This window comes from Strix aluco, chromosome 1 (genome assembly GCF_031877795.1).
Source record: "Strix aluco isolate bStrAlu1 chromosome 1, bStrAlu1.hap1, whole genome shotgun sequence".
Lineage (NCBI taxonomy): Eukaryota > Metazoa > Chordata > Aves > Strigiformes > Strigidae > Strix > Strix aluco.
In genome coordinates this window covers 125,127,621-125,155,249 of record NC_133931.1, presented here as the reverse complement: position 1 = coordinate 125,155,249, position 27,629 = coordinate 125,127,621, and the positions used below count along the sequence as shown (strand labels likewise).

Sequence of the window (27,629 nt, the reverse complement as noted above, 5' to 3'; positions counted from 1 at the left end):
AGCTGTGTCTTTATACAAGTTGGTTTGGGTGTTTTTTAAAGTGCTCCTGCCAGCAGTCCCTATGTACATCTCAAAGGCAGTATAGATGACTGCTGAAAGAACAGAATCTATAAATATTCTTTTTTCTTCTTGTAGGATCAGCTGATCCACACCCTCCAACTTGCAGTAGTGACCAGTTCACATGTGCATACGTGCAGCAGTGTTTGCCCCTCTCTACAAAATGCAGTGGGTCTGAAGACTGCATGGATGGAAGTGATGAAATTAACTGTCTCACAGAGACACCAACCACCTTGTCTCCAAACTTCTGCAAGCAAACAGAGTTCCTGTGTCCTTCCGAAGGCTGTATTCCATCACTCCTGAAATGCGATGGTGTGCCTGACTGCCACCTTAACGAAGATGAAGTTGGCTGCCGTAAGTTACTTTCATTGATGCAGTTAAAGTGATGTTAACTTACTTTACTAAAACAGTGATGTGAAAAAGAGCAATATAATCAAGTATAGTGTAAAATGCACTATCCCTCATCAAGAAAAATGTTATTTGTAGCACGTATAATGTGTTACCTGGAAAGATACTACATTTGCAAATAATCTTGCTTATGCATTTTCATTCTCTGGCTATCAACTTTGATAAATGCTTAAAGTTGTTTGTATTGTATTTCTGTTAATAATTGGAAGCATTTCCGCTTTTTTCCATAGCAGTACAGTCAGCTGCATTTACATTGCCTCATCTCTGATTACAATATGACAGATAGATAGACTTTTGCAGTTCTGTATTTCAGTAACATTCAAGGCTGTCCTGACCTTTCAAGGATTTTGAAATCAAGTCTGTTCATGCAGTAGCAGCAATTTCTGCCCCTACCAAGGAAAAGGGCTCACAAGCAAAATGCAAGAACAGCCTTTGGACTGTAACTGCAATGAGATACCGTGAAGTTTCAGATAGACACAAAAGTGAGTGTCTGCCCATTTCAAAATATTTCATTATTGATAGATGAACTGAGGCCAAATGTTTCATTCCAGGAAGGTCAAAATAATTAGTTATAGAGAGAGGAAAAAAAATAAAATGAAAATGAGAGGCTTTATACGTACAAAAACATTTCTTCCAAAACTTCTCATTCTGCAAAAGTTTTTTAACATTTTATTTTTCATCCTTATCAGAAACAAAACAGTTAGTAAAATGTCGGTTTCCAGTGGGCTAGAAACTCAAGTTCTTTAATATTTTGAATCAAAACTACTGAATATACATGCAGATACTGTAAATGCCATTTCTTTTAACAAATTACTCTACAAAACTGGCATGGATTTCACTGATTATCTGTGCATGGCTTTCTAGGCACTTTTGTTTAGAAGTGGGCTCTGAAGTTTTTTTGGCAAAAGGCATGATTTCGGAGATATCTCTTAAATTCTACATGCCCCAAAAGGCATATAGAAATTTGACATGTCCCCCCTCTCCGCATTAGTCTTAATTTGGCCCTGTTTCCTCCTCAATCTGTCCTCTATTAGAGACCTCCCTGCTGTATCCTGGTACATGTGCATCCCAACTCTACACCAGAACAGCTAATGTGTTCTGCAATCCCAAAATCCAAAGGCCACAAGATTTCCATGATTATCAGTATTCCCCAAGCAACTGAGAGATTATTTCACAGAATCACAGAATTGTCTAGGTTGGAAAAGACCTTGAAGATCATCCAGTCCAACCATCAACCCAACATTAACATTTCATTGCCTTCTAAGCAATGCCCAGGTAATTAGGAAAAATTCAGTCCTGGTCTATTCAAAGAACAAAATTCCCCATAGATATTGTACAGCTTGGGGTTCTGAGTGTGGAGGAAAATTAGCCAAATCTGTAATCACATTGTTACTCCAAAATTCAGTTTTGGCTATATAAACATGTAAGTGTTGACAATATAAGATAGGAATACAGAAGCAATGACTCATGTTTTTTCTCTGAAAAAGATTGTGGTTGCAGGCAAACCAAAAAGAAAGCAGTTAGTGGTAGTTTGGAATTGGAATCAGTGAAAAGTTGTTTACTGTCACAGCTAGTTCTCCCATCAAAATGTGTATGTCATGAGAGTGCAGCATTTCATCTCTAGCTGTCTACTTTTAATGTGTGAAATGCCACATAAGTTTGTCAACAGAGGAAAGTCAGAGAGAGAAAAAACAAATATCTCACAAATTTTATTTATTTTATTGAAATTTCTGCGTAATCTATAAAATGGATTGTTGTGCTAGTAACTCCAGCCTATGTGTACTGTAATAATAGCACAGATTGGGAGTGGGGTTTTTTTTCAGATTTTAGATTGAAATTGAATATTTTTTTCCTAAGCAGTTATGAACACAGAGTAAGATTTAAATAGCAAAGGTGTTTTTTTTTTTTCTTCTTGGTGCAGATCAAATCTTCCTGCTGATTGTAGAAAATTTCAGTTTAGGAATTACTGGCACCTTCCATTTTGTGTGCGCCTTGTCCCTTAGCAATTTCATTCATTTAAGTGTAACAATAGATGGTCAAAAGTGTTCTGGCTTCTGAATTCAGAGAATGTTTTCTTCTGGGACGAAGACCAGCTGTCAAAATGCATCCTGCAACTTGCAGAGATTAAGTATAAAACCCAAAAGAAGGCCAGGACAAAGAAAAACAAACAAAAAAAAAGCATTAGTCAGATCTCTAGTGAAACCACAATTTCTACCACAGAAATATTTTTCTGCATGACTTAGAGATTTATGTAGACAGAGTTTCCTGTAGAGTTCACTCAGCAGTTAGGTTATACAGTATTATGTTAATACTGTTTTATACCTACTAACATGGTGGATTTTTTTATTACTTGCTGTTTTTAACAAGAAAATCTTGGAACTGTTTTCCAGATACATAAGTTCTACTTGGCCAGCCCTCTTCTTGTCAATTTTAGTGAAGGGTACTTTATCTCACCTATTTTATCTAATTATTTAAGAAAAAAAAAATCCTGATTACAATAATAAGGATGTAAAATAAACATATTGGCACCAATGGGGTATATACATTACTTTTCCACAGACCCCCAACACCATCTGACTGAAATGCTAATAGCAATGAACAAAAAATGATTTCTCATTTCTCTGTAGTGCACCAAAATGTATCCGTTGTAATCTTGGTAAGGTTTAAATACCTACTTACTAGGTATATACCTAGTATACTTTCAAAGGGGATGTGATATTTTTATCCTTTCTACAGATTTAATTTGGACCTAGGAGATGAAATATAGGTGAAAATCTATTTTCACTTCCCTGTCTTCACTGTTGTTAATGACTCCATTTAATGTCTTTATCCCAAAACCACTTGAAAGCTTCTCATAAAAGTAAAGAATAACTAGTCAGAGAAATGTCAAGGTACTTGTAACTCTGTTAACAGTAAGCAATTTTAATTTTCATTTCAATGAAATAAGAGAAAAAAATATTTTTAAAATGTGCTCTTAACATTCTTTACCTCGGCACCAATAACTTAGTGTCATTGTCCTTTCCTGTCATAAATGCTGGATCTGTGCAAAATATTCAGCAGTCAGATCCATTGCCATGACTGTTCCCTCAGTATGTGGTATAAAAATCTCAGTGCAGTGAGATTGTTCAAGGTAAAGGAATATGTCAAAAGCACCATGCTGATCAACAGATACAAATGGACCAAAAATAATTAACATTTCTTCTGTTTTATCCTTAGGTATGAGTATAGCAGGCAGTCCAGGACTAGTGGAAATAATAAAAGGCTAAACGATACTTTCTGTTCTTACCATAACCCTCAGTGCCAGTTAAAACTCATGAACTGAATCTCTGTATTAGTCATAATATACATGAAAAACCATAAGTAATACTCTATATCCACATAGTTTACAGCTTCCTCAAAATACACGTGCGGGCAAATAGAGATCTAAAGCACATAAGAAGAATATGGTTTTTGTCAAATTTCCAACTTTGTTTCTGTTGAAGTCCTAGTCTGAACATGTAATTACATCTACAGACTGGGTATTTGTTGCAAATGACCACTTATAAAACTGGTTCAAATACCACTGGGACATCATCCCCCAAATTGCAAAGATTGTCCAGTATTTGCATCTGATTGCACCAAAATAAGTATGAGATTATTATTTGGCTAGGAAAGTGCAGCAGAGGGCATGGGACTGTCACTTACTTTCTGGAAAACTGACGATCGTAAGAGATAGATGGTAGGATATGCTACAAATGTGGAGTAAATCTGCTGGGGTTTTTCAGTCTGCCACAACTTGTTCCGCCAGACTGAGTGGTCAAGGGAATGGAGAGCAGAAAAGGAAACTTTTGTTCTTGCTGTCACATTTATACTGCTTCCACTACCAGAAAATTCCCTCTTCAATATCAAGACTTCTCCAGTCAATTGAAGAGACTTTGATATAAACACATATGAAGAACAGTATAGTGATAGTTTAAAACCAGCCAAAGCTTTTAAGTTCTCATAAAGTTGAATTGAAATCAGAAACAAAAGCAAGTTTCTCTTTATAGTTGCTAGTATTCTTCTACAGACTTTTCTGCAGACTTTAGTAAATGGTCAGTGTATGTAATTAAAAGGTTTCATCCTACAAACCCTTAGTCACATGAGTAATTTCATATTTCTGAAAAATATCAAAACTGGCAAGAGCTGACTGGCAAGATCAAAACTGGCAAGATTTGCCTCCATTATTGTGGTCTAAATTGAACTGCAGTATTTTCAATTTAGCACAGTCTTGCATTCTATATAGGCCAGTGGTTTAAATTATATCTAAGAGTGGAACAAATATATCCTACATCAGTTGGCCATCCATCCTGGGAAGCTTATTGCCCTGTACACTGGCTCTTGAACCCAGACGTAGGAAAGTATTATGAAATTTAAATGTGGCAGTGGGGTATTTTTAATATTCCCAGATTCTTTCTCTCACTGTAAACTCACAAGCTAATGTGAATATATCTAACTGATGGAGTCAGAAGAGTTCCCTCTGATTTGCATTAGTCATGGTGACAGAGTTCAACTTAAATTACCTAAACAAAAACCTTATAAAACAGTAGTTTAAGGCAGTGTAAGAGAACTTTGTGTGAGGTAAAATGACAAAATGGCGTTATACTCTACAGGATTCTGTAGGACCATCAGGTACATCCTGTAGATCAGCGACTCAGTAATAATTCAGTGGTTATGTGATTACAGAAAGATTTACTCCTATAATTCTTCAGGACAAATGTAGAAAATATAACCAAATGCCCAAGAATAAAAAAGCTGTGCAAGTTTAGATGTTTCAGTCAAGTATTTCTCTACTTTTTATATGTTAACTATCCCTTAGTATTTGGTTTCTTGTAATAGAAGAAAACTACATAATGTCAATTTTTTTATTTGTTTAAAAATTAATTCCATCATTTTAAAACTAGGTTATGAATGAGAGTTGATTCTGGTTTGTGATATCTTTTTATGGGTTTTCATTGGGGTTTTGCAGCTTTCTCTGTCAACATTTTAAATAAATACACCCTCCTCTTCTTTACAGATATAACATGGGAAAAACCAGCTTCTGTAACATCTGTGCTCTGTGTTTGTTTATTTATTTATCTACTCAATAGTAAAGTTGTATGTCTTTGAAGATGAAAGCTTGTAGAGGTCACACAAATGCAAGTTTATATACTATAGTACGAACCAAGTTTTTTAACAGTGAGAAAAAGAAATATAGTTGATAATAACTGTCATGTTACTTTTCATTTCAGCCATTAAAGATTGTTTCAACGGTTCTTTGTTATGTGCATCAACTAATCAATGTATAGCAATCTCCCAACGTTGTGATGGCATTGCAAACTGCATTGATTTCAGCCTTGATGAGTCCAGCTGTTCAGGTACTGAGTTATGCAGAAAAATATCATTTGAAACAAAAAAATATAGTCATTTTCTACTGAATCTTTAGACAGTCCTCAAATTAGACTCTGCTAAAACTTAATCAAATTATAATAGGCATGAATTTTCCTGATGAAAGTATGAGACAGATAAAATAAGGAGAAAAAAATGGAAAATAATATGCTTAGTTAACATCTTCCCAAGGAGTGTTCCATAAGGTATAAATACACTGTTTTAAAAAAAATTTCTGTAGTATACTACTAAAGCACTCTTGATTTTAGGCAATTGAATGACCCACTTCAATTAACCCACATTTCTGAGTTAATAGGATTTTTTCTTTGGGTTTTTTTTTCAAGTCTAATGCAAATCCAGGTTGGAAAATAAAACAAAACATATAGCATTTGTTTTAACACAGTACATTTCCCACAATATTCAGGTTTTGTTTGCAATAGTTAAATGGTGGAGAAAGGTAAGAACAAGATAATAATATACATCCAATAGGGATCAGACTTCTGTTAACAAAATCTAACAAAAACATAGATGATGATAGATTGAGACTTTTTTGCATCAGTCCTCACCAGAAAGGGCTCCAGTCACACCGTCCAAGACACAGAAGGTAAAGGCGGGGACACCCACCAAAGGAGACGATCAGGTTGAAGACCGTCTAAGGAACCTGAAGGTGCACAAGTCTATTGGACCTGATGAGATGTGTCCATAGGTCCTGAGGGAACTGGCGGATGAAGTGGCTAAGCCACCATCCATCATACTTCAGAAGTTGTGGCAGTCCGGAGAAGTTCCTGCTGACTGGAAAAGGGGAAACATAACCTCCATTTTTAAAAAGGTTAAAAAGAAAGACCCAGGAAACTACAGGTCAGTCAGTCTCACCCCTGTGCCTGGCAAGAGGGTGCAGCGGATCCTCCTAGAAACTATTCTAGGCACATGGAAAATAAGAAAGTGATTGGTGACAGCAAAAATGGCTTCACTAAGGGCAAATTGTGCCTTAAAATTTGGTGGCCTTCTACAGTGGGATTACAGTGTTGGTGGATAAGGAAGAGGATAAGGACAACCTTCTCTCTAAACTGGAGAGACATGGGTTTGATGGATGGATCACTCAGTGGATAAGGAATTGGTTGGATGGTCACACTCAGAGTTGTGGTTAACGGCTCGATGTCCAAGTGGAGACCAGTGACGAGTGGAGTTCCTCAGGTGTCAGTATTGGGACCGGCGCTGTTTAACATCTTTGTTGGTGACATGGACAGTGGGATTGAGTACACCCTCAGCAAGTCTGCCGATGACACCAAGCTGTGTGGTGTGGTCAACACGCTGGAGGGAAGGGATGTCATCCAGAGGGACCTGGACAGGCTTGAGAGGTGGGCCCATGTGAACCTCATGAAGTTCAACAAGGTCAAGTGCAAGGTCCTGCACATGGGTCAAGGCAATCCCAAGCACAAATACAGGCTGGGTAAAGAGCGGATTGAGCGCAGCCCTGCAGAGAAGTACCTGGGGGTATTAGCAGATGGAAAACTGACTACGAGCCAGCAATGTGCGCTTGCAGCCCAGAAAGTCAACCATATCCCGGGCTGCATCAAGAAAAGGGTGGCCAGCAGGTCAAGGGAGGTGATTCTCCCCCTCTACTCCACTCTCGTGAGACCCCACCTGTAGTACTGTATCCAGCTCTGGGGCCCCCAACATAAGAAGGACATGGACCTGCTCGAGCGGGTCCAGAGGAGGGCCACAAAGATGATCAGGGGGCTGGAGCACCTCCCCTGTGAGCACAGGATGAGAGTTGGCGTTGTTCAACTTAGAGAAGAGAAGGCTCAGGGGAGACTTCATAGTAGCCTTCCAGTACCTAAAGGGGGCTTACAGGAAGGATGAGGAGGACTCTTTGTCAGGGAGCGTAGTGGTAGGATGAGGGGTAATGGTTTTCAACTGACAGAGGGTAGATTTAGGCTAGATATTAGGAAGAAATTCTTCCCTGTGAGGGTGGTGAGACACTGGAACAGGTTGCCCAGAGAAGCTGTGGCTGCCCCCTCCCTGGAAGTGTTCAAGGCCAGGTTGGATGGGGCTTTGAGCAACCTGATGTAGTGGAAGGTGTCCCTGCCCATGGCAGGGGGGTTGGAACTAGATGATCTTTAAGGTAGGTCCCTTCCGACCCAAACCATTCTATGATTCTATGACAGAAATAATTAAATTTAGATTCAAAGCATGCCATTCAGTGACACAAAAATGCTGCAGTTCTTCCCCACACCAGTTACGAGCTCTGGGCCAGTTCTGTGTAACAGTACTCCCCCAACTTTGTGGAAGTTGCATTAGTTGAGAATTTAACTCTGTTTTTATAATTTATTATGAGTTATGTGATAAAGTTCACAATATATAGCATGTATAGTGATGATATAATTCATTATAGTATGTTAAATATTTATTTACAAAATAAATTTTTATTTTCACTTCTTGGTAGGAAGCATCCACTGGTTTCTCTGGGAGTCAAACTTGCCCACAAGTATTCTGTTCATTATATATGTTTGTTATACTTTTTTTTTTTTTTAATGTGAGAGAAGAAATCATACTTTAACATAAAAAATTACCAGTTTTACACTGCAGAGAGAAAACATACTAGTAAATTTACTTTATAAGAAGTATTTTAAATTAAACACTTTAAATTCCTTTAAATTAAAATGGATATATTCAGAAAATTAGTCCAATGTAGAAGAATATAGAACATAAACTACTAGACTTGAATGAAAATAAATTACAAATCTTCCACTATTTTGTCAGAAAGCAGATCTTTTGAAAAAGTAATTTACTTTCAAAAAAAATTTCTTCTTGAAACTGGAGGTGTCCACACTGAATGGCATTGTTTATATGCCTCAGCAAACAATTTTATGTGGCATACATGCAAAATTCTTTAGACCTAATTGGCATTTTACCAGTTATTTTATTGCTAACGAAGATTGAGGGGATTCGGGTTTGGTTTTGTTTTTTTTTTTGTTGTGGGGACATAAAACTAAACTTCTATAAAATTAAATGTGATGATGAGGAAATCCATATTAAGGGATTTCAAAAGCTGATAATAGTATATCACTGACATCCCCCTCTACTTAAAAACCTTTACTCTACTCAGGACTGATTTCTTTAGTTCTTAACTAGAAGTGGTTTTTAAGTGTTAAAATTCTGGACATCTTTAATAAGAAAGTTGGTGATACAGGAGTAAGTGTCTGTTCATCACCCCTATATATAAAAGCTATTATAATAAAATAGACAGGTACTAACTAAATATAAGTTCCGTTCTTTTAGCTCTTATTTTATATATTCTTATTTGTTTGAAATTTGAGTAAGGTGGCAAAAGCTCCATTTTTGGAGTCAAATAAAACTCTGACTTGAGAAAAATTAGAAGCCTGTTCAAGTGAAGGATTTCTACAAGCCCAAGAGGACCCCATTAGCTATAATGTATTTATGGCTTGACACTTGTATCACCAAGTCAAGGTCTAAAGGAAGAGTTTTTGGAAGTGCTAAGCACCCAAAATGACAGATGTGAATATTCTGCCATTTTGAAAATCAGGCAATGACAAAGATAATAACAAGGGGGCAAATTTAAATTATAATTTTTACTTTTGTTTTTGCAGTTTGTCCTGAAGAATACTGCAAAAATGGAGGAAGATGCATCCTCAAAGATGACATTCCATTATGCCAGTAAGTTTCATTGGGTACTGACTTGTGCTTGAAGTTGGGAAAAGGTGCTGTTGAAAGAGCTGGTTCATTCCCCAGGGACTGAAATGATGATCAATAGAAATGTAGTTTTAAAAGTCTCTGTATGTCTACACGATTATTTACAGTTGCTGAGTTAAACCATATTTTGAGAAGAATATTATCAGATAGAATTTTCTGTGACTTTCATCTATCATTACATGAGACAACCTGTTGGCCCGACACCTTAAGTTTTCTGTCTCATGTTTCACATCAACATTTAACAACTTGCTTCTATAAAAAATAGTGGCTTATACGGAGCAAGTATTGTGTACCTCGGATGAGATTTACAGCAGGCCATGTTCTCCTTTTTACTGGAACTTGTGATGTATTTCTGTTATAATGTTAGTTTTTGCATATATTCAAAGAAGGTAATGTTTTTCCACTTATGCCAAACAAAGAGTTAAACATATGTTTGTATTTTTCTTGAAATACTCTATTCTGAAAAACAGATAATGTATGAAATTCTGATGAGGAATGTATGAGTCATTAGAAAGTGTCTCAGGCTATCTGAAGGGATTCATTTGCACAAAATATCACCCTGTTTCCCACAGGAGACTTTTTAAAGTGCAAAGAAAGAAATGACGTTATACATTATCATACTTTTGTCCTTCAGTAGATCTTGCCAAAGAGTTTGCCGAATTACTAAAGAAGTGATTGTTTTATCAGAATATCTATCTTCGTCAAGACCAGGTGTTAAGATATGTCTCCTAGTCTCCAGGAAACTCACATTAAAAATTTCAGTCACTGCAGAATTTGTATCTTTCAAGACAGGTTTATTCTTTACTGGTTGAAGAATTGTGATAAATAACATACTCAGAAAATACAGGCACTCGTATAGAGTACTTTGATTTTGCTCTCAGAAAATATGGTTAATTACCTGCAGATTTTCCAAAGAATCTCCTCTATCATAAGAATAGAGAATAGTCTCTGCAAGAAGCTTGGAATTTCATTAAGGTGGCTGTTTCAAAACATCTTGGGACACGGAAAGAGAGGAAGGGGACAAAAAACATGGAGAAAGGTAGCAGATGAAATGGAATGGATAGCCAGCAGAAAATAAAGGGATTAGGAATAGACAGGGAATTTACAATTGGTAGATTAAACAAGCGGTCAACAAGAAAATTGCTTGTAGGGACAAAGCACTGGGGGAGTAATTCATATTTTAAGGATAAAAGAAAATTATAAAAATGGAACTTATGTTAGGACTTGCAAATGAAAGGAAACCACATTAAAAAGTGTTCTTTATACACAGAAATAAGATAGTTGGAATAGTAAAATAGTAAATAGGATACTTTCCCTCAGCATTCAGTAAGAAACATGATATTGAATTCTGATGCAATGCATAGGTAATTGGAGCAAAGGCACAGAAATGAAAATGACCTAATTGATGGGCTAACATAACTCCAGGAGCACCATGTGCTTGTGTTGGGGAAATTGGTCATCTCTATTCAAGAATACTAGAAAAGTAGTTCATGTTGCAATAGTGGAAGTCTTTCTGAAAACTCTGCCGGTAAGGGAAGTGACTGGAGAACAACAAATGGAGAAGAAACGGAATAATCAGTACTATTTAAAGCTTTATAATATTTTGAAGAAATTACTCATACATATAACAGGCAAGTCAGCCATTTCTAAGATAAACTTCTGTATGATTTTCAAAAATCGTACATGTCAACATCATGAAAAGAAATAAAAGAATAAAATGTACTTTAAATGATAAAAAAATGTAGAAGTATCCCAGTTTGCATTTCCTATGATAAAAAATTAAAACCCTAGAAAAGTGTGGAAAAGACACTATTTTTTCACCTGTCTGCTCTCAGTTCTTACCTTAAATTTCCTGAAAAAAGGATGATAGATTTAGGTGGAGATATCTTCTCTTGAGAGCTACTGCTCTTGTAGACCGCAGGGTAGGTCAGGAGAAAAAGCAGAATGCATAAAAATGCAGGAAGCCTGTTGGGCAGCAAGGAGACCCCTGAAAAGAGCGGAGTACAGATACTGCCCAGTCACAGAAGTGGCAGAGAAGGAGAGTCTTCCTAGATGCCCAGAGATAATTGTGTGGAGATTACAGTGATCCTAAAAGTAACTGAGTTTGACTAATACTCTTCAATGACTCAGTGGACAAGGGGAAAATTTGTTAACATATACTTTCATTGCTATTTTTTCTTACACAAGGGATTCCAATCTTCCTCCACTTTAGATGCTTGTGTTCTAGTTTCTATAAAACAAAACCTGAGTGTGGAGTTTAAAACGTCTTTGGCCTCTCTGAGAATGTTGGTTTAACAAAAAAATTCTGGACAGGTCTCAAAGCTTCATTTGTTTCAAGGTTCCATCATGTTCCTATAAAAACAGAAATTGCTGCTCATCTTACCTTAGTTTGAGGTATATTGATAGAAAAAAATTCAGTCTCTGGAAAACATTTTTGTTGTTGATAGGAGGTGAGTTTTTCTGTGGTTTTAATGCAATGTGGTTGAAGTAGTTAACTGTATAGACTCCTCCAAGTAGTTTAATATGTCAACATGGGAACAGAGAATTTGCAGTAGCTGCTAAGACAAAAGAAATCAATTTGAAGAGATTGAAAGTTGATAGTCGATTTTTTACATTTAGCACTTCTAATTTTCTTTGATGATGTATGTTTTTATATGTGTGTGTGCTATTATTGCTTAGATATATAAAATGAATACTCAGGACATCAACCTGACTTTCTTTCATCAGTATGTAACTAAGAGGGATCAGTAGAAGGTGGACAGTGAGCGCTGACATTCCTCTATGAAGAGATATCTGTAGACCAAGTGGAAAAGATAGCAGTGGATACAAGCCTAGATAAAGTTTCAGTATGTATTGCAGTGGGTAACAGGATTGATATATCAGGTTGCTGTCATTTCTGTTCATGCTACTGAAAACAGCTATTCTTAGCCAGTGCATAATGATTGTTATAACATCAGTGAGACGCCACAGTATTTGAGAATGTGACTATTGATATGGTGGTAGATGTTCTCAGTGAGAGTTTGTGAGTAAATGCAGAGCAACAGTGTTTTGCAGGTGATGGTTAACTTCCTACTTGAATGAAACACAGCTTGATGTCTGTCCTGATCCTCTCTGGTATTTTCTTCTGAGTTAGGTTTGAAAGCCATTTATATTTGCTTCTCTTATTTAGTCAGGACAGTACTTGGGGCACATATCAAATATGTTTATCGTGTTCTTATTACTTCTTGGGTATCCTCTTTGGCTGCCAGACTAGATGACGCTTTAGTCTGAAATGCTATGGCCACTTTCATTTCACAAAATGTGACTCCTATGTGTCCTGACTGGGTTCCCTTCTGTAGTGGATGTGCAGCCAAGTGGCTAGCGCTGGCAATCAGCTATGGTGACTGGGCATGCAAATCATGATGATTTGAGCAATAATGGCTAGAACTTTTGAAATTTCAATAGTCTAATTTTAAAAATATTCTTTTGATTATATGTGTACTTTCCCCAATTGCTTGTCCAGTGTTTTTTTTCTGTTTATTTTTTTATAAGTGAGACCACAGAGCTGTGGAAACATAGGAAAAGAATATTGATGAGAACAGGCAAGTTGGGAAATGTGTGTTTGTAACACACTGAAGTGGAAGGGTGAGGCTTCAAAGATTGTACTAGTGCTGAAAAAAAACCCTGAGAACAGAAAAAAAAATATTTTACCAGACTGATAATATATAATTTTAACTCTCATAGCATCTAGACAAGATTAATATAATACATTAACATTTAAAAGGTACTAAAACTCATGTATAAGAAACATATTAGAGTGCTTGTCTTTCCTTTTATTTTATACAAACTCTTTGCATGTAATATACCAAATTTCAAAGTGCTTACACTGACTAATACTAAAGAGTATAATGAGAGTGCTTTTATGAATGTCTGAACTGTAAGAAGACTCTATCCTTAAGCAGAAAATATAATTACATTCACTGGCCTGTAATTAAACAATCACGTTATAAATTAGAAATACATCTTCATTAAACAGTTTTTAAATTACATTGAATATGTACCATCTAGCTAACTGAGCTGTGGAGATTATCATTTCAAAGAGTCATTATACATAGATAATTAATTAAGTTTATCTTTGTAGTTGTGTATCTACATTGATTTGGCCCAAAGTATGGAAACTGAATTGTTTGTTTTCTCTATGTGATAAAAGTGAAAAACATTACTTTCCTTTTTATGTTTTAGAAAATAATGATTTTACAGGGTAATAATTCATTCAGAGGAGGGGAGTTTTGCTTATACTCCTTAGAAAAGCTACAGGCTATTTGGTCCTCTATTTTTCACTTCTCTCCTTCTCATTTTTAAAATGAGCTCATTATTATAACCACAAATGGTCTGTTTTAATGTGCAAAAAAAGTATTTTATCCCCAGTGATACAATAACAAATAGTAATCTACAAAAAAAAATTTTAAAAGTTACTTTTTTGGTTGTTGAGACATTTTCTCACAATCTGATTTTGTCTTCAAAATACCAACTTCTGGTAAGCACAATACATTTTTTATGAGAAGCCCTTAGGTGGCATGCAACCTTAAACAATGCCACAGTAGACCTGTCCAATACCTTTTCCAGTCAAGTTTTATATGTGGCAAAGGATAGAAATTCCACATCCTCTCTGGGCAATGTCTTCCAGTGAGGAATGTAGTGCGTTCTTTTCTAAATATGTTTGCCTTTGGATGTACTCTTACATGTACTGTTTTACTGGATTTTTGAGGAGTCATGGTGGTAGTTATCTTTAAAAACTAAAAGAGGTGAGATTGCTTTAATATCACACAGTATGTCATGAAAATGGAGTGATAATAGTATTCCCACCTAAGAAAATAAAATGCTTGGAAGCATCTGGCCTGCGATTTGATGGAAATACAAAGCCTAGAGACTGACAAGATAGACACATCCAATTCATGAGTAAAGAGAGTTTACAATGGGAGAAGACAGCAGTTTCCATTTCAGCTGTTTGTCCTGATGCTCTCAGAGATTCCCACCTCAGTTGCAGGGAGGATTGCTGATGTAGCAGTTGCTGAATCACTGCAGATTATTAACTGTTAGAGCAAAGCAAATTTGTACTGATTTCACTTGCTTCCTAAAAATTTTCTTTTAGATTTACTGAACAAGTGCGACATAAGCAAATTGATAAAGCTATATAGAACCTATAAATCTACCCAAGAAAGCGGTAGTCATGCAAAAGCTATTGTAGATAGAGGGGGAATGGAACAGGGATGTAACCATGAATAACAACAAAAACCATGATGAGTAGTCAAAAAGATAAGATATTGAAAAGGAATGTTATGTTAAGATTTTGCTTCTGGGAAATGAAGACAAAGGCATATTCTTACATGGACACTTCTATACAAACATACATAGCTTGCAAAGAAGAGCTTTTTTCATATCGTTCCATTATTCAAGTACCATCTGAAAAGGGATGCCAAGGCAAATAAAATTCAGGTTGCCCAAGTTGAGTATAACTGAGAATGGGAAGAAAAATTAATATGTCTGTTCTCTAGAATAAATGAGACACAGCTTGTTGTGAGAGTAAATATACTATATTTACTCTAGAGTAAATGTGAGGGTAAATATTGATGGAATGCACCTTTAAAGGTTTTCTTGCAGAAAACTCTTTCCCGAACTTTCTATTTCATATCTTATTTTCTGTTTACTCTTTATCCTTTCTTATTCAGAAAAGTTTCATGTAATCAAGGTGCCTGTTGCTGATACAATAGTACTGTTGCTTTTTGGCTTTTCATATTTCTAACATCATAGTCTTTTCCAAAAAAGGCAAACATGATGTCATTAAGAATATATATGAGGTAAGAGAACAGTAAGCATCAGAGGAAATTAAACTCTTCAGTAACCTTTTGATTCCATTTCATAAAAAAGCAGCAATCAGAGCTACATAAACACAAGTTTACGCAACAAGACAACTGGCTCCCAATAAAATTGCATCCATGCTTGATGATGATGGAGTCTTTTTTTTTATAAAACAATTGAATAGTGACTATTGTTTCTCAAAAATTTTACTTTTAAAATAAATTTGTCATATTTGCACCTTTTGTGGGTTTTTTGCCAGTCATATGAAATGGTCAATTGAGCCCACCCGGAAGTTTGTGGCATTTTATGTATTCAAGTATTACTAATTAATGTTTTTCATTCTTTTTCCCTGTACTAGGAAGACAACTAGGATACAAGAATCATCATATACATAATCTAGGTATAATGCCCTTCCTTTAGAGCCTAAAGTATTTCTGAAACTTGTACACTGTATTTTAGTGTTCCCTGTACCAGCCCTGGACCTATGTTATTACTTCTCTGTCCAAACTGCATATTTCATTCAACAGTCTGGATCTCTCTATTGAGGTATTTTGTTTTCCACTGAATCTGGCTGTGGCATTTAGTCAGCTCATATGGTGACTCCTTACCTATCTTCAGGATACCCAAACAATAATGTTAGAAGGCTGCTGCTGTGGAGAACCAGAGTACTGATTTTCCTTCAGGTCATGGTATATTTCATATGACCTGCATGCATTTTTGTTTGTTCTTCCCCCACCCCCAAACATTAAGCATTATGGTGCAATGTGACAGAAACATAGATTCATAAATCTTACGTATTTAGTCTATTTGTAATAGTTGGAATGAAACAGCTTTTGATTTTAATGCTGATCACCTACTTGCAGGGCTTTCAGCAATCATTTCACAACATAAATAAACTGAAAAAAAATTATGAAATCCATTGAATTCTTCATATATGAAAATTCAGGAAATACTGATTGTCTGTAAGGAAAGAAATATGCCAAATATGTCTACAAATTTTTTTAAATATATTTTCCCCACTTGTACCAAGTGACTTCAAAGTTCAGCCAAAACAGTTTTACCTAGTGAGAACCTTTCCATTGAGCAAATTATTATTTCTTTACAAGTGGATATACTGGCTATCTTTTTCTATTTAGAAGCAGTTACTTCGACCTTTGCTCTTTTTCATCCTCTTTGCAGATAATAGTATAATCCTGAGGTCAGCTCCTTATCACACCAGAGCCAGCTGCTTCATGCAGTTTGCAACTCCTAGAAATGATGAAAAAAACCCAAATATTTATCTCAGTAAAAACTAATCAAATATATAGGGCAGTTTGCTACCATCTCCAATGAGGCAGCAACATCCTGTGAGGCTCACTTGTGAGTGGTCTGAATTGGTTGATTTCTGAATCCAATAATTTCAGAAGGAATCTCTCTTTTTCAGTTTCTTTATTCTAAAACAAAAACAGGGTTGTCTCTATGTGAATGCTAAAGTTTGACTGCACGTAACTGAGAGCCAGATGTTTTATTCAATTAAACAAATATGACTGAACAGACCCAAAGCTTGGTTTCACAACAACTGTTTCTGATCATGTTCTTGAGAAATCTCTAGCACCTGATTCAAATGTAAATTCCACTTTCTCACTTAACTCTTGGTTTCGATCTTTTTTTGTACAGAAAACTAAAGCTCAGCATACCTGTAAAACTGGAAATGAGCAAAGTAGCTTATAGTCTTCTTCTGTCTTCCTGAGGTGAAATATTACTCTGACAAACAGAAAAAGTCTCTCTTGAATGACACATTGCATGGATCTGAATAGCACTCATAATGGAAGGACGTAGTTTAGATATAGCCCATTGGTCATGCCAGAAAATAAACTGTGACCTAGATATTTTCAAATTGTCTCTTTATGATATGTTTGCTGAGTGGGGAGGTTTTTACCTGTATAGAAAATTAGCAAGGAATTTCTGGGACAATTTCTAAATCAGAGAGCCTGATGAACATTTTGTACGACCTTTTCTTGCAAGATTTTGGAGTTGAGAGGAGCTGACACTTAGCTTTTGGAATAAAAGTAACTGCATGTTTCATTTTAAAAGGTGAATTTAGTACATTATCAAGCTCACTGCAACTCTCAAGATCAGAATGAGAATTATATTTAGAGTTTGATCAAAATAATTGATCTGAAGATACTATAATCTTATCGAGAAAGGTGTAGACAAATAAGTATAATTTAGCAGATAGAGTGAAAATTACTTGGGCATATAAGAATGCTTATGGGAAAAATTTTCTCCTCAGTTGGGTTTCCTCTCCCTACAAAATTTAGTATCAGTAGTGTTTAAGATGCTAAAAGCATTCAAGCACTCAAATATCCTATATTCTATTTTGATTTTCAATTCATTCTTTAAAAAAGAGTCAAAGCGAAATGAAGTAACTACAAGGTGTAGAAAACCATGGTGAGATTTTTATTATTACTAAGTGCAGTGCACCTTTACCTCAGAATGACTTATACCCCAGAACTATAAGCATCATTACATTAAAATTCAGGAGATAGGTTTGTCTGCAGTAGGGAAAAGCTTAGGATCTGGGAAGTGTATCTGTAGGAGAGGATGCTTGTGGAGTTATAATATGAGATAATTTTATATGGGAGAATGTTAATTAATCTTGGATATTGGATGCTTGCCAAACTATGGAGGGTTCCCTGAAGGGTTACTCCTACGAACTCCAGATGCTGAAGAGCAGGAAACAAAGATGAAAAGCTTTAAATCACAACATTTTTTGTTCTGTTTTGTTCAAAACAGGAAAGAATAGCTTTAAAATAATAAATACTTTTCAAAAGAGAGAAAAATAGGGAACAATTGAAGAATTACATACCAGTGAAGGAAGTATAAACACAAGGGTCGCAAAGATTCTTGTGCTACAACCCCCTCTCCTTCACATTCACGTGGTTGTCTTTTGTCCACAGAAATTTAAAAACATCTTTGGGTATATCTATTTATTGGCACATAAATTACTGTACATCTTTTGAATTATATGAAATCAAACAATAATTAACACAGTCCAGGTTCAGATTGTCTTACTTAGCTTAAGTAACAATCTTCTTTCAGACTCAGTCCTCCTAGATCTAAATAAGAGACAGTACTTGGTGTGAAAACCAGTATTCTCATACCCTAAGATGTCATCTGCATGTCATCAAAACTTCACTGTCTAGAATCAGCTCACCACTAGAGCCCTCTCTGTAGGAAGTACCTGGAGGCTATTGGTTGGGTATATCTAATACAGTACAAAATGTATCATAAAAGTTGTAAGGGAGACTTTTGGAAAAAATATATATACCATCAAGCATGTTGATAAGAGTTTTGAACTTGCACTACAGTGAGGAACATTGAAATGCAGATAAGTATATGTTGAGGATGGCAGGAAAGACAGGGATGGTGGAGATCTGTATTTGAGAATCTGTATTATTGTGTAAGTTGTGTAGGGGAAGACATGTATCTTCTGTTCTGTACTAACTACATCCTGACATGTGGCCTACTCAGTCTGACCCACTAGACACCCTGCTGTCACAATGTCCTCAAGCTATCTTGCACATTTTCAATTTTCCCTCTCGTTCAGCCAGTGTGAATTTAAGTGTACAAGAATTATACCCTTTGTGCTGTTCCTAGTGGCTAAGGGATTGCCTAAAAGTGGCAAGTTCTACTAAATTAAGAACTTTTGAACTTCTTGTCAGCTTTTGCAGCGTTGACTGATCTGTAAAGCTCCATGCATTTTAATTTTAAATACACATACAAACATAGAGGATTTTTCTCAACACTTGGAAGAATCTTTTCACATTTGTTATTGCTCTAATCAGCTACTAGGCTGCATCTCTAAGTGGGAAGCAGTAACTATGTGCTATTCCAACACAGACTTTTGTATGTCCTTTAGGGAAAAATACCTATACATTTAAGCTAAAATAATTTTGTCTGCATCTGGTCTGCAAGTCATATTTTCAATGTACAGAAATATTCTTTTTTAAAAGTTTCTATTGGATTGTAAGATATATGTGAACTTTGAAATATCCTCTGTGCAGCCACATGGAAACCAAAACTGTGGTGATTCTCTCTGTGGTTGGTGAGAAAGGATTTTCAACTAGCCCAAACTGGCTTCTCCATTTTTATCTCAAGTTCTGTACGTACTTAGAGCACCTTGGAAGCTGCTGAAATTCCTTGGATGAATTTCAGGTATCAACTGTGTATAAACACACGGATTGCACCTAGGCTAATCCTCGTCAAGTGTCTTTGTTGGTAAAGAAAACAGTATTGGAGCCAACAATATGTGATGATGGTTTCTTTAATGTAAGCGCTAGGTGAGATTATATGGTAAGGCTTGTCTAAATTCTAACATTAAATGTGTGTAAATTCTGGGTCATTAACTTAGCATATTAGAAAATTATTTTTATTGCTTCATGAGTTTCCTTGTTTCCACTTAGAACTTTTCAATTATGTGCTTTAACCCTTTTGCCATTTATCCTTATTAACTACTATATTTTCCACTGATGAAATGCCTGCTCAACTGAGTTTGGTGGCAAAAGTTGTATGAATAAAAAAAAATTGCTTAGGGTTGTAAAATGAAGCTAACAGGATAACTACTTACAGTTAAATGGAGCCTGTATTATGCAGTCCTTGCATGCTTGAGTTTCCTACACAAGCTAATGATGGTGCAGCTTTGCATGACTAGGAGCTGAACAAAGCATTTTTTAAGCAGTGTTACATAGAGCTGAATATCCTAATGCTTGTTTTTCACAGAGCAGAATTCTAGTTTATAAATAGCTAATGCTGCTCTGGTAACTTTATTTTCAGATTTTAGGTACTCTTTTGCAAACCTCTGATTTTTATCAGATGAATTAAAGTGCATGGTTTGATTTGTATTGTAGTCTAATAAAAAAGTAAAAAAGTTAAAAAATAGACCAACAGGAGTTTTTTAACCACCCATTATTAACAGCCTTCAATAGGTGGAAAAAAGCTTTTATTTGCTTTGCTTTTCTTTATCCCTTCTGCAAATTAATACTTTATTAATGTGCAATTTGTTTGGGACTTAGGAAAATGGAAGAACAATCTCCTAAAACTTGTTTAATATTTTAGTATATGGAAAATACTGCGTTTACATAGCCACAGAAATCCACAGAGATTATCCTCCCATCACTTTTGCTTCTAGAGGTGAAGGTGAGGTGATTTGGTAGCATAAGCTTTGAGGCTACACAGCAACTATTCATTATTTTATTTCTAGTGGTTTAATAGATATCAATTTTTTCTTCATTTGTCAGGGCTTCCCTTACACTATTAGTAAAGTTTATCAGTATTTTTTCTATAATAAGATCAGCAAAAACCACAGACTAAGAATGTTTTACTTAGTGTAAGTAGCTAAGAATTTTTTTCTGATGAATCATAAGATAGTAATCTAAAAATGTGCATACAGCTGTGTAACCAGTAACATAAACTACATTATACCAGTATAATAAGTATATTTCATTTAGCTTTTATATCTATATATATAGACAAATAGATATAATGCTTCTACAGCTATCTAATACTTTGTGCCTTTAGAATACTTTTCAGCATGCTGTTACTACAGACAACAAGATACAAGTCACTGTAAACACAGTTGTTCACATACCTGATGCTTTATTCTGACCTACAAAAATACTGCTACAGAACTATGAGCATCATGTTTCAAGGTGGGAATATACAATACAACCGTGTATTTAAATATAATATAGAAATTGATAAATTATCAAATTGCTCTTCCTTAGCTTTCTAAAATTCTATATTTATTTATATTTTCATTAAAATATATCATACGGTAAGGCCAGAGTAAGACCTCCATAGGTGTCATAATGTGACCCTAACAATGAACCTTACCATATTTTATTTTTTTATATATATATAATTTATATGGCAGAACTATTGTATATATGAAAAAGATAGTGAAGATCTAATCAGCTTTTTCTATGCAGACTATACCGACTACAAGGTCAATGTCACCTGAGTTTTAGTCTTGTGAAAAAGTCCTCCAGAAAATCTTTTCCTTAATCATCCTGAGCTACTCTACAATTCTACACTCTGAACTTCCCCTAATACCCACAGGCATGTTGCGTCTGTACCTTGCACATTCTTTCTCGATTTTTCATTTTAAGATGTGTTCTTGCCCATCACATCTAACAAAGGTTCTTGACCAAGCTGTCATCTTCATGCATCTCAGTTACTGCAGCATTGTCCCTCCTTGCTTGGATGACTGCAAGGTTTTTAGGCTGATGTTGCTCAGAAAGCAGATGCAGAGAGAATTCTTCTGACCATTGCTTTGATCATATTGTTCTCCTTTGTGCATCTCTGCTGCTTCTTTCTTATTACATTAAATGTTAATTAATGACCCTGCTTTCAAAACCTGCACATTTTATTCCCACTCCATCTATGATTCCTCATTTAGCAAGTATAATTTGAATACATTTCAAATACTGGATGTTAATCCAGGGTGTAATATGGACAGTATAACCTGTCGCCTACCAAGCGCACAACAATAGCAATAGATTGTTTATGTTTTAAAAGGTCTCCTCTCCCTTGTCAAAGTTTAGAGCACAATTTGACAAAACCCTTTATACTTACTGAACAGAAAGCAGGTATCTCTTTCAAAATAACTTCATTCTAAATGTGCATGAAACAAGGACTGAACAGAGGAAAGAATTAAGCATATGCTTCCCTATAAATCCAGATAATCAAAGCATAGTACAATAATCTTGCCTTTGCCATCTAAGCTTCTTTTACAACTTTTTCATTTTCAGTCTCTAGCCTTCTTTTTTAATAACCTATTTTGTTCTGGCAGTATGAAGTCTTCACAGCTGGTAATGGCATGTAAAGGCTGGAACAAATACTTTGGTAAATTTTCAAGGCCATCTTTATTTGAATATGTTTTCTTATAACTGTGAAGAATGTACAAATATTCCCAAAAAATGCACAGCAGTGAACCATAAAATTCTTTTATAAAGGCAGGCTAGACTGCAACATTCAAAGCCCTGCTGGTATTTCAGAAGTACACATGTGCTGCAATAGTAACAAAAATGAAAACTTTCCCCTTTTTCAGGCTGGCTCAAGAAAGTAATTTATTGTTCATAAGGTCTTGGGGGGGGGGGGGGGGGGGGAGGGGAAGAGAGATGAAAAAAACCCCAAACAAACAAAAAACCCCAGTCAAAACCTTTGTTAATGCCATGGGCTAAAGACATTCATTTGTATCTTTCTTTCTATTTGGAACTGGGAGAAGAAAAAGTTGCATGCAATTTATAGGAGACTAGGGATATAATATTATTTCCTAAGAAGGCAGGCAGGCAGTTTTTAGCCTTATTCTGTAAATTCCAATTTGCTTAGACTTTGTCAAATATTACAAAATTGAATTAAAATTTAGTTAGAAGATTGATCCTTTTTTCTCCTTTCACCTCCTCCCCCCAAGGACATGCTAATGAAAATCAGAATAGTGTTATCCTTGCTCAAATTCTCAAGATAAGGAATAATTTTTTCACTAGAAATCCAAACACTTTAAAGTTTTTTGGTGAAAAGCAGAATTTCTAGCAAAATATTCTGCAAAATGCTGTCTAGTCAGAAAAGTTTCTACAAAGTTATTTTTGAGGGAAAATATCCCATCTGACCTAGCCAAAATCTCTGGAATATTTAGAAAGGAAGAATACTTGTCTTCATTCTTAGATTGTACCTTTCTGGGGGTTTTTTGGTTATAAATTTTATGGAAGTGTCCAGTCAAGATTCACTGTTCTCAATACAAGCCTGGCTTGTCACTGAACAAACACATCAGTAACATGTATATGTTACATGATGAAGGGAAGAGGTTCTCAGGAGATGGAGTACTTTTTCAACATCTGAAAAATAATTTTCCTTCTTGTGAATGAAGTGTGTCCTCATTACAAAGTATTTTCACCCAGTATACCAGAATAGTCTCTTTTCTAATGTCACTAAAATACAAAAGTTGTCAGAAGACTCTTATCTGGGGCTTATATTCCGGTGTAGCATCAGTGAAACAGGAAGCATGGAAAAATTTTAAAACACTTTTTTTGTTTAGTGGTTTAAAAAATTATTGAAGCTAAGTATTCAGAGCAGTGCCAGTGTGTGAATTCCTCATGACTAATTTCACTCTTCCGCAACAAAAAACCCACATGGAAATTTTTTTTGCTGTTGTTATTTTTAGGTCAGTTCAAGCAGCAGTTTCAGGCACAGATTTATGAAGCCTGTCAGGAAAGATGGCTGGACCTTTAAAAAACAAATTTTTGAAATAAAACTTCTAAGGCCACAGACAAAAGTGCTTGAGCAACTGAGCACTTACTGTGCCCATCCATTCATTCTGCTTCTGAGCGGGTATAAAACTAGTCCTGAGAATAAAGTACAAGTCTGGAATTGAGGATTTCTGAGCTCAGCATGTGCAGCTCCCTAAAATAAGGTTTTCCATAGCACACAAACAATTTAAAAGCCCATATCCTACCTACTTTCAAGAGGCTTTTTGATGCAATATTGCTTAAGTATTAGTAAAGTTCACCCTTCTCTCTTTGTGACTTCTTTATCAGTAATGATCTTATAACAGTGCTCCCTCTCTTCCAGTCCTTTTCGTGTGCTTGTTTCAAGCTCTTCATGAGAAGGACTCTTTGGAGTTTTGTTTACCTTGATTAAATGGGACCCAGATATAATAATAAACACAGGAACTGCAATAGTAAATTTTAAGTACATAAACAAATGTTAAGGTTCTACAGGCTCTTAGAGACTTTTGAGTACCCTGAGAAGCCAGTAAAACAGCTTCTGAAAAAAACAATACTGTTCTAAAAATGTGGAAGCATAATATGAGTTCTTGCAGAACATTTGTATTTTCTTATGTGCTTATTTCAAAAAGTTGAAAATCAAATTAATAAACAGCACACTTTTGCTATTTATTTTTTAATGTTAATGAGGCTTCTGGAAGACTAGTGCCAGGGTAAGGCAATGATAGATCTATGTAACAGTTTGATGAATAAACTCTGCTGGACCTTAGTAATGAAGTACCAGACTCTAGTTAAGAATATTCCATAAAGATTATTTTCAGTAACCTACTAAAGCAGAACTGGAATGGCTTATTCTAGCTGAATCACTGCTCAGCTTTAACTGAGGCTTTCACCTTTATGTTCATAATGTCACACAGTATATGCAGGAGTGAATCAGGCATCCTTAGGCTAAACAGCAATCAATATTTTAATTTCTACTTACTTCTATGTAAACATTGGTTTATGTCTCCACTTCTGCTCCCTTAGACCTGACTGTGAACTAAATTCCTTGTAGGGGAAATATCAGTATTAATAGAAATTCCACATCTGGATCTAGGATACATATCTGTCAGCAATGAATGTATCAAGATTCATCTGTACTTTCCAAAGAATGCAAGGGTAAGATAGGAATTGATACAGATATGCAGGCTCTCTAAATAGTGCCAATCTTTGCAAATAATTACCCTGATTTTTCAGCCAGTTCAGGCAAACCACAATTCTGTGCAGATCACAGGGGATGGAAGGATTATTGGCCTTTCCATCCACATTCGTTTTGAAACCCTGTGTTTATGAAATGTCATGAGAAAAATACTGCATTTGCTAACCTTCCTTATGATTAACTAAGCTGGGGTTTAGGGGCCAGAGAATTACTTTCTTCCACTGCATGTTTACCACAAAATAAGCACATCTGCTGTAACTTTAAAAGTGTGGATCCAGTAATGCTTTCCTAATCACCACAGATATGGCACACAGGACATTTCTCCAATTCTTGGCTCTTGATTCCCAGTGAAGTCACCACCCACAAAGCATTGTCTGTGCAAGTCAAAATTCTGGCAGCAGGCTCAAGAGCAAAGGCTCAGACCCAAACCATAAGAGATATGTCAGCAAACAGTTTAACTTCCTTTTTGCTGTGTGGGTGACCAGAGCAACAGGAAGACTGTTTTTATTGAATCCTCATGGAAAGTAAGTTTTCAAAGTTTCTTTCTTGAGGAAGAAGTAAAAGAAGAGCTGGAATGGAACTGCTTAGGGACAGGCACCAAAGCAGCATTAAATGTTCAGGAAAAAATAACCTCAAAAGTAAATCGAATCATATAAAGGGTTATTCACAACACCAAGTGCATGAACACCAAGTGTTGGTCTCATGTTAACCATTAACCCTTCAAGAAAAGACTGAGTATAGTCTGAGATACTAGCAACTTTTCAAGGGTGAAATAAAAACCAAAATTCTGTACTCAGTTTACAAAACTGAGTAAATCCTTCAATTTGTGCTGATGTTCATACAAGTTCTACAATTTGTACACGCCTGCAACAAATTCTGTTTCCACTCTTGCCAGTGCTTTGGTCCCATAGGTTTTATATTTCTAGCTTCATTCTTGAGCACTAAAAGAAGTTCATAGTAGTAACACCACATTAATAACTGAACCAATTATTCTGCTGATGTAAATGTTCTTGTCTCCATCTGGAAGTGTGAAGTGAAAAAGCCAGCCACTTTACACCAACGTTGCTCCATAAATTGGGCAAGATTTTGTTCATGTCTTACCAAAAGGAATTACTTTGAAATAGAACTTTAACTGGGTTTGTGCTAGACCTGAAGATACTGTTTTTAATGAAACCCTGGACTTTATTTTTCCTTTTAATTTTGAATTTTTTGCTAAAGTCGTTCACAGAGTTAAACTTTTAAGTGACAAGAAATAAGGTGCTGGTCTGTTGAGCAATGAAACAATTTCATCATGGTATTGAGCAGTATAGTATAAAGTACTTAAAGACAGGACTTGACCTTGATTTTTTTCATCCTCTGATTTGAAGTTTGTGACAAAGCCCTGTCCTTCAAGTTCACATTCTGTGTTTGATTGGCAGTTGTAATTTTTGAATAATCCTTATGAAAGGATTTCCCAAATTTAAAATTCTAGGGTTTTCTCATGACTCTTAACATAGCTAATTTGGTTTTATACTTTGTTATTGTCTTATTTTGCTGTAGTCTTAGTTTCTTGATATTGAGGTTTCTTCAGATCTAGCATGAAATATCTTTTTTTCTAGAGTAATACCAACCAAGTGTCTATTATGTGAAACCAGTGACACAGGTATTATTTTTCATTTGTATTTAGAACAACTCATTATTTTGTTTTTGTCTGGTAGGTTTGCTTTGCTTTCTCACTTCTTTTTCTTAACAAGATCCTCTGTAGAAATATCATACAAACCAGTTGTGTGGTATTTACCATCTGTCCAAATTATAAAATATCAGGAAAGATATATTTTTGTTGGAGGACCAAACCAAATCAAGAAAAGAGGGTCAGAAAATATTATAATCTGCAACCTGTTATGGGTAGACAGCACCATTACTCTTCCATCTTCAGAAATCCTAACTGCTCCAATGTCTATGATTATATCCTCACCTAACCACTGACCTTCAAATTAAGTCTTTGAACATAAAGAGGATTACAAACATTCCTTTCTCTCATGGGTATTTGAGCAAAAGGTCCTGAATAGAATTCCTTGTAATAGAAGTCTGCCATAACTTTAACCGCTTAAAGGAGAAAATCTATATGTTCATAAAGTATTACAAATATATTTATGAATCAAACTTTGAGAATTGCTGTACAGCATCCCAAAATTTTGTTCCTTAAGTACTGCCCCTTATAATTCCTACTTATTATAAGCAGGTGAGAAACAAATAATTAGACATTATTTATTTTAATATATTTAAGATTAGAGTTCATGTTTTGGCTTTCTATTCTGTCAAGTCATTCTAGAGTTCATTAAAAAGCTGGGGGGAAAAGGTGGCAGGGCCCTCAGTCATATGTATGCTTGAGGTCTGAGCCAAAATTTGCTCTCTGATCCACTCCAAATAACTTTTACTCTCAAATGGAAGTTATTCACTGTCTTACAAGTCAGTTAATTTAAGCTTTCATCAGGTCAGCCAGAGAAGAGAGCTGAGTCCTCTGTACTCATATTGCTCAGTTAAACTCAGGTAGGATGAGTAATCTGGAAGGAGATGCAAGGATCAGGCAGTGAAGTGAAATCTCTCTTGTGGGGATGTGTAGATGTGTTTCAAAACTGGTGGAGCTCTGAGTGATCTGAAAACATTTGTAAGACCTTTAACTAAGAAAGGGATGTGTTAGCTTAATAACTGAAATAGGGCAATGTCAATGATAGAGGTAGAGGTAGATTGCCTAAAGATCTAAGAATTAAGAGGAAGGAAAGGAAAGA

The 27,629-nt window shown here is 35.6% G+C and overlaps 1 protein-coding gene across 1 annotated transcript in view; it reads left to right on the top strand.

The window, feature by feature from the left end:
* MALRD1 (MAM and LDL receptor class A domain containing 1) overlaps positions 1-27,629 on the top strand; it is a 291,044-nt gene that overhangs the window by 232,014 nt on the left and 31,401 nt on the right. Inside the window, exons 33-35 of the mRNA XM_074814744.1 lie at positions 136-411; positions 5,715-5,840; positions 9,462-9,528. Of these exons, the coding sequence (XP_074670845.1) occupies positions 136-411; positions 5,715-5,840; positions 9,462-9,528 (469 nt within the window). The remainder of the gene's footprint in view (positions 1-135; positions 412-5,714; positions 5,841-9,461; positions 9,529-27,629) is intronic.